The 7,966-nt window shown below is 43.0% G+C and overlaps 1 protein-coding gene across 1 annotated transcript; it reads left to right on the top strand.

Moving 5' to 3' along the window:
- The first annotated feature begins 71 nt into the window (after positions 1-71).
- LOC136437930 (very-long-chain (3R)-3-hydroxyacyl-CoA dehydratase 2-like) lies at positions 72-7,832 on the top strand. The gene is made up of 7 exons (XM_066432516.1): positions 72-198; positions 1,223-1,355; positions 4,009-4,116; positions 5,279-5,400; positions 6,074-6,113; positions 6,622-6,763; positions 7,682-7,832. Exons 1-7 carry the CDS (start codon positions 92-94, stop codon positions 7,756-7,758), a joined length of 729 nt encoding a protein of 242 aa, XP_066288613.1. The 5' UTR covers positions 72-91; the 3' UTR covers positions 7,759-7,832.
- The last annotated feature ends 134 nt before the right edge of the window (positions 7,833-7,966 follow it).

The raw sequence follows: 7,966 nt of genomic DNA, 5'->3' as shown, positions 1-7,966 counted from the left end.
GTACTGTGCCGCACCATTTATTGCACTACTTTATAGCCTTAGACTACTGGACTGTGGACGCGGATAGATACAGTATCCTGCGACTTTAAGAATGGGGAAGAAGACTACCAAGAAGGTGTCCGGCGGCAAATCTCGGCCACCTCTCGGGCCTATCGCCCGATCATGGCTGGTTTTCTACAACTCCGCTAGCGCAGTCGGGTAACGTTCGGTTTACTTGTCCAAAGTCCAAATGGTCCAATGTTTGCGGTGATGTGAGGAAGATTTTATCAGTGCAGCTATCGACAAAAGGGACCCCTACCATTGTCGTTTATGTGACTTTTTAAACTAGATATTTACTCCAAAATGAAACAACATAATTTCCAAAGAACCTCTTTTTTGTCAACCTCTAAACCACCTGTGCATGAAAGGCCAGGAAAATGCATGCTGGATTTTCTATGTGATTGAACCTTGCTTGACCCCCAGGACAAGAGAGATCAAGAGAGTTGTGACCTTTGGCTCAGTAAACTCAAAGCTGGCGCTCTGAATGAAGCTATATAAAATGCACCAATGCCGTTCATTCAGTATGTTGAGAACTCTTACCCTAGATCATGTAAAAAAATTGCCAACTGCCTGAAAACGGAAGCACAGCGGACACAGTACAGGATCACAGCGGTAACAGGATCCCAAGCAGATACGGGGCCTCAAGCAGATACGCCCCCCCCCCCCAAAAAAAAATTGAAAAAAAAATCGCTAAAAAATCGCTAGTGGGAAGGACTGCAACGGAGGCTACTGAAACCGTACAATTCCTGTTTATAGCAATTACAAACTGCAATTAGTCACTCCCCGCAAGAGGCGCGGCCGCACCACTCAACACCCAGGACTGTGCAGGTCCGACCTCGCGCGCGGCTGCCGAACTAATATTCTTCATTCACGAAGAAATTTTTATCGGTTTGACGCTGGAGTTCAGTTGGGCTGACTATAAAAGGGAATTTCCCACCGATCGCGATATAAACACACGCTTGATATGCAGCCGTTTACTAAGTTTTTAGGGTCCGCACTCTTTTAGCACCCACGCGAATACCTGAACGAGACCGTAATTGTTGCATGTTTGTGTGGTGCCTTTTTTTAAGAAAACACAAGTCCATTAAAATGGTATCACTGACCAAAGATAAGTAACCTTTTTAAAACCCTGCAGATGTTGACTGATAGAAGGGCAAACTTGTCGTTCTTATTGATTTTACAGGTGGGCATACGTGTTGTTCCTATTCGTTCGCCACCTTCTACACATCCTCCCCTCCCCCACCTTGTATGAGGGCGTGTATGAGGCCGTCAAGGATCCTTTGAAGGCATTCCTTCCACTAAGCTTCATCCTGGAAGTAAGTCATGCTGCACTTTCAAGAAGTAGAGTCATAGTCATGGTCCTCTGCACGTAAAATAACCCATCACACTTATCGAAAAGAATAGTAGGCGTGGAGAAGCTTAATTGTACTACTACATGTAGCTAACGAAAAAGCGACATCATGCTTCGTACCTCAGGTTCGTCTAAGGTTCGACCACTTTACCTTTACCCACCCTCCCGAACAGGCCCGCTATGCTCGGTACGTTACCTCCCATACCGGCCCTGCTAATTCAAGCCTTTAAAATCTCTTCTGGCGACGTCACCGACACTCGCTCATGTCTAATTAATGAGAAACCCTTATTTGGCACACACAGCCGTTATTTTGTCCCGAATCCAAAGTAACGATGCAAGACCTGTTGGTTGATTGGTTGATAGCTTCCCAGCATCCTTTGCGGTTTTGCTCTAGATGAACTTGTGCAAACCCTCTGATTGGCTGAAAGCTGTTTTGGTGGTGACGTCGCCAGAAGCGATTTTACAGACTTGAAATGGCAGGGCCGGTATGGGAGGTAACGTATCGAGCATACCGGGCCTGCTCGGGAGGGTGCCTTTACCTTACATGGTCTAAGTAACAGTAAGCCGCACGCACATGCTAGTCGTTAGAGTGTCATGAGCAGTAATCTCCAAGCGGATCTTTCGGTGGCTATAGGACCGTATCCAACTGGCAAAGGTTTCATCACCAAAAATATGGACTTGCAAGCGCAAGCAAACCAAGCACAACCTACATACTAAATTTGAACTGTGTGACAATGCAGGAAGACTTGCCCATGCACTGAGCAATGGAGGATGGGGGGGGGGGGGGGCAAGAGGAGAGCTCGAGCTAATTATGCCTTTTTTTTAGTTCAAAAATGTATTTCAATCCGAAAACGTGATAACTACTTTTACACAGGATAATGACGGTCACAAAAAGTCTTAAACGTCTACTAGTAGATCAAATCCCTTAATAGTAAATTGATGGGATCGCACTAGCCTCTACCAGGCCCCGCAGATGGCTGGGAAAATAGTAGAAATCGGCAAATGAAAGTATGCCAAGGGTACTCCGCTGAGGAGAGAAACAATTTGCCGATTTCTACTATTTTCCCAGCGATCTGCGAGGCCTGGTAGAGGCTAGGATCGCACCCCTTTATCCCATTAATTTACTATAAGAGACATCTGCTAATCCCTTACTAGCGACTTACTAGTAAGAGATTTTTAGATGTCTCTTATGGTGAATTGATGAAATGACTCTGCAAATACAATTTATCCCATCTTTTCCACCTATCCTGTTTTCTGACAAGAATTCTTTTCAGAACTAAATAAATGTAATAAATAATCAAGTCTGGAGGAGAAGGCGACAAAAACTTCCTTTGCCAGTTTGATACGGTCTTATAGCCATCGAAAGATCTGTTTGGAGATTAATGATCAGTGCACTAGTAGTAATGGCAGAATATGATGGGATGTGTCAAATGCTCAATAACGCTCAGAACTAAAGCAATTGAGGGCAATTCAGATTGACCACCTAGGCTTTCACTGTAAACTACAATTTAGGCAAGAGCATCTCACTTTTTTGTCATCCATGACAATGGATTTATTGTTTTCGGTTGGTGTGTATGATTTTCTTGATGTGCATCCGTACTAGTTATATGAATATTGTAGAGTGACAAGATGTGAGGTGGAAGATGGTGTAACAGGAGACTGGCAGGATGGGAAGGTTGGCCTGACTCGGTTCCAAAGTTGATCCCACGGGCTTGCTGGAAAATGTATAATTAGCATTAGCTAAAAATTCATATTGATGAATGAAACAAGAAACCTTGAATATGTCACAGCTATCAAATATAAGGCCATGCTGATTTGATTATATGGATGGCATTCGCGCGTGCATCAGTTTTTTATCGTTTCCAAAAAAAAGAAGTTCTCGTCCATAACTTTATATCGTAAAAACTACTGCAAAATAAAATAAAAATATATGCTGTAAATTACTAAAAAATATTTCGGAAAAGGGATAATAATGCCGTAGAATGCCAAAGTCAGGATGTTTGGAGATAACATAAATGAAGAACCTATATTTCGGTATACCATACTATGTGTTTAATGTTTAGTTTTGTTATTCCTTCCTGACCACGTAGATTTCATAATGAAGGCATCTTTTCGATTTTTTAAATGTTTTTTATTCACACACTAGAATCAATTTCGGGGTCCCCAGAGGATGAGGAAGTCATCCGTATCATCAAATCGACATGGCCTAACTGATTCTTATGTTCCGAATATAGCTTCATCAGGAGTTTCTTTTTACACAACCAGGAATCTCACCTGCTGACGTTTCGTTGTCTGTCTGACACCTCAGTCTTCAGAGCTACTGACTGGAGTACTGCCTCTCGCGATCACCGCTATTAGTAGCCGATATCGATGTAGGTGGCGCTTTTGCGGCGAGAACACAATCCCAAACGTGGCTGAGCTTGTATCCCCCCTTGTCACGGTTCATCACTGGTGTTGACTTCCTGATCCATACCGCCTCCTTAATCCAACGGATGCGTCTGTTGTCCTCTCTGTCAGAAGCTCTGAAGAAGGTGTCTGACAGACACCGAAACGTCAGCAGGTGAGATTCCTGGTTGTGTAAAAAGAAACTCCAAATATTCTGATACTTTTGTTGAAAGGTTCTACATGCGGCTACCGGACTCGTTCCTTCCGGCGTCCTTCTCACGGCAATGCAGATGTCCGCTAGGGTTTTCATGGTGTGGGGCGTGGCTCATCTCGTTCCCAAGGTACTTCCGCTTGAATTGTCTCTACCTAAAATAAATTCACCTAGCTATATGAGAAGGTGCCTCGAGCACGTTACAACAGCCTCGTTATGCAAATGGTACCTACTGGCTGTAATGGATATCCTTTCTCTTAATATTAATTAAGTTGAACAATACCAGTTAATAGTTGTAAAGGTTTGTGAGTTCCCATACACATTCCCATACTCCCATATTCCAATTTATGAGGGCCTGCATGGGGGGGGGGGGGGGTCCCGACAACGCTGTACGCTAAATTCGGAGGGCCGGCTACGTAATACGCTAAATTCAGAAAGCTTCCCTACGCTCTACGCTAAATTATGGAGTGGTCGGCAACGCTCTACGTAAAATTAAAACGGCCGATTACGCTCTACCTAAAAGGGGCATGCAGGCCCTCAATTTTTTTATACGTATCTTCGAATGCACTGATATTTATGACGTTGGAATAGAATAAAACATATTATGTCGATGAAGATAAGCAGATACGCGAGGTAACAGTTATGCTTTGGTACCATATTCAATCCTAGGCGCGGCCGGGCAAATTGTGGGAGCGAAATGTATGATATAAAATACAACAAAAGAAACAAAACGTATAAAAAATACTCCTAACCCCTTATTGTGTATTTTCTTGATATGTATCTTTTTATTTTATTTTTCGCGTTCGCAAACAGCCCGGCCGGGCCCCGGATTGGAAATTGGACCATAGTATAACTCAAGCAACTGGATAGGTTTGAAAACGGTCAGACGTTTCAGACAGCATCCGATGTCTTTCGATAGTGACAGTCACTGACGAAAGGTGGTACCCTGGGAGCCAGATTTGGGGATCGGGACGTTAGCCATGTTCTTTCGGCGGCCAAAGGCAGTAAGCCCGCCGATCTAAGTCAGCGCTACGTGGGAGTTCTAGCCCGAGGGCCTCTCCTAGGAGGAGTGCAACCGGACTAGGGAAAGGGCCGGCCAACTTCTCCGGGCAAGACCTTCGATCCGTTGGGCTAATTTAGATCGGCGCGGGATTACTGCCTTTGGCCGTCGAACGGCTAGTCCTCTGGGTACAAAGACAGCGGATGCCGTCCGAATCGTCTGACCGTTTTCAAATCCATTGCTTGAGTAAACGTTATCCTTCGAATAAAACCGACATTGTATTGTTTCACAGATACAGACGACGGTGTACATCTCCCTGTTCCTTATGCCGTGGTGTGTGGCAGAGGTGACCAGGTATCTTTACTACGTCACCGCTGTCCTGGGGGTCAAGTCAGAGGTGCTTCTATGGTGCAGGTCAGTTATTTTTCTATGCATAGCTTAGCAGCTGGGCTGTCAGCTATTACTTGGCAGGATGCTATCGTACGGCACTGAGTTTGTGGGTTGGCCGACTACTACCCGACGGGGCTGAATCGCAAGGGTCTGAAGGCTGCCATTTTGGCGCTAAGGTGACCTCAATACGACAATTTCCCCAGGTGCGGCCATTGAACTGTATAGTTATGAACTGTATCGTTATGAACCACTCACACAGGGAAGAACCCTACTCTTTTCGATAAGCGTGGTGGATTCTTTAAGGTGATCAAGGTGTGGCTCTCCTCAAACACGGGACCTCCATTTAACGTCCTATCCGAGGCTAGGTACTCATTTACACCTGAGTTAAGTGAGGAAACTTGTGTAAAGTACCTTTCCCAAGGGCACAACATCGGGGCATATCGGTAGTTTCGAACCCGCGACCTCTCGGTTGTGGACGAAACACCCTGGCCTAAAGCTACCGATTGCGCCACACGATGCCACAGTTGTTATTGTTGTTGTTTACCCTGTAGTACCTATTCGCATATAGGGCAACACGCTTCCTTGCTGTTTCAGTAGAATGGTATATTTTTACAGGAAGTGGTTGCTAGCCATTTAACGTGCTGAATGCACCTCCTCAAACATGGCGTTTTACACTGTGTTTTTTTCTTTCTTATAGATACACATTATTCATCGTGGCGTATCCAATGGGAATGTTCGTAAGTAACTAACGAAACTTTCTGGGTTTGATTAATAGATGCAAACTAGCACTTTTACCTCCACTGCAAAGAAAACCTGTTTCTAGTATATCATTTGCTACGTACTAGATTTACAGCAGGCTATGTGGCTTTTCGTGGGCCTCCCCTAAACCAGACAATAGTACTGTTTACAAAATTATACATAATCAAAAGTAAGCAAAATTAACGAAAGAACAATTTGAAATTGTACTATAAATCCCAATGAAACAAATGAAAAAGAAGAGAAACTACAAAATAAGTTTTGAGCTGTAAACATAATAAGTATGATTACGCAATACAATATGTGTGATTACACTATACGTTATCAATGTTAAACATAGTTTACAATTTATAAAGAAACAGATCAAAATTATGTTGCTGTATTTGATATCATGTTTGTTCTTCATATTGGTCATCCCAAGGAGGTCTTATATATATGGTCTTCCATTTCAACAATATCTTAAGTGCAATTACATATGTTTTGTGCTAGGGGGAGGCGTTGACCATGTACGCAGCCTTGGGCCCCATCAAAGAGGGCGCTCTTCACCTTGCAGGGATTCCATCAAACCTCCAGGGGGCGTTCCATTACTACTACTATTTCGTTGTAGTAGTACTACTGGCGTGGATGCCATGTGAGTGAAATGACTTTCAAATTGCTCCTTTGCGAAAGTTTGTTTATAGAAATCCACGAAAACGTAAAATTGATTAGAACCTAGTCTACTACCCAGATGAATTTAAGTCAATCCCTTCCTTGAAATTTTGAAGCCCTAGCTCCTTTTGTATACCTGATAACCACATGCATGAAATTTACGTACAACCTTAATATGAATAACAAGAAAACCACTCTACATACATATAGCCGTTTCCCTCTAAATATTCCTATATCATATAGGAATATTTAGAGGGAAACCAAGGTTTTCACAACGTCTAAAGATCATGGCGCTCCTCCAGTTTGATGTGTTTCGAATTTCCTGTAGAGCTGGATATATGCCATACCACAGTTTGGAAGTTCTACATGTTGAATAAAACATCATTGGTTACACAGGGGAGTAAATGGACTTTCCAATGCATCACATCACACGGCAAAAACAATCACTTTAAAACACCTTTATGTACACATGTACACATGTACCTCAAATCTTTACCCCCTTTGTATGCAAAGTTGGATTTGCCACGTTTGTTTAGGTAAAAAAAGGTGGTCAGCTCCAGCGTTTTAAAGAGCTATAGCCGGAAGATTGAAATGACACCAGGGTTTCACCCCGTCTTGTCCTAATGGGTCAGTCTAACCAGTAAGAAAGCTTTGAGGGGTCAATTAGAGGTCAAAACAGGGCAAAGGTCGCAAATTTTGGCCAGATTTTAAAAGAAAATTAATGCACATTCTTTTTCTCCTTCCTAGCAGAAAAACTTAACCTTTCTGAACAAACTTGCCCATGCAAAATTTCTTTAGAAATAAGTAAAAATAACTCAAATGGTGGTTCAACCGCTTAATATACTTCTATGTATCGATTCAATATGTATTAGTACTTGATACAGAGTTGTCTCTTTTTCAGGCTGGTGGCCAGTATACATGCACATGTTCCGTCAGAGGAAGAAAGCGCTGGGCAAACCAAGCACCAAGGAGGAATAAACTCAAGCAAATCGCTCTGCCATGAAAACCAGTCATTTTCGTCGCCTCTAAAGTGGTGTCTTCTGATTGTCTGAATCTTTTTTTTTATTGCTTGCTGCTTCATAACTTCAGTCTAGAAATGGCATTTCATTTGGGATATGGTGCATAATTCATATACTTACAATGTGGCTTATTGGTAGTGGTTGTATACTAAGAACACCATTGGTAC

The sequence above is a fragment of the Branchiostoma lanceolatum genome, chromosome 7 (assembly GCF_035083965.1).
Source record: "Branchiostoma lanceolatum isolate klBraLanc5 chromosome 7, klBraLanc5.hap2, whole genome shotgun sequence".
Lineage (NCBI taxonomy): Eukaryota > Metazoa > Chordata > Leptocardii > Amphioxiformes > Branchiostomatidae > Branchiostoma > Branchiostoma lanceolatum.
This window is presented reverse-complemented; position numbering and strand designations above follow the sequence as displayed.

Bases quoted from the DNA above. Each gene is read 5' to 3' on its own strand.
- LOC136437930 (XM_066432516.1), top strand. From the start codon at position 92: ATGGGGAAGAAGACTACCAAGAAGGTGTCCGGCGGCAAATCTCGGCCA. The intron at 1,356-4,008 runs GTAAGTCATGCT...TTTTGTTGAAAG, and splicing joins CACTAAGCTTCATCCTGGAA to GTTCTACATGCGGCTACCGG. The intron at 4,117-5,278 runs GTACTTCCGCTT...ATTGTTTCACAG, and splicing joins TGGCTCATCTCGTTCCCAAG to ATACAGACGACGGTGTACAT.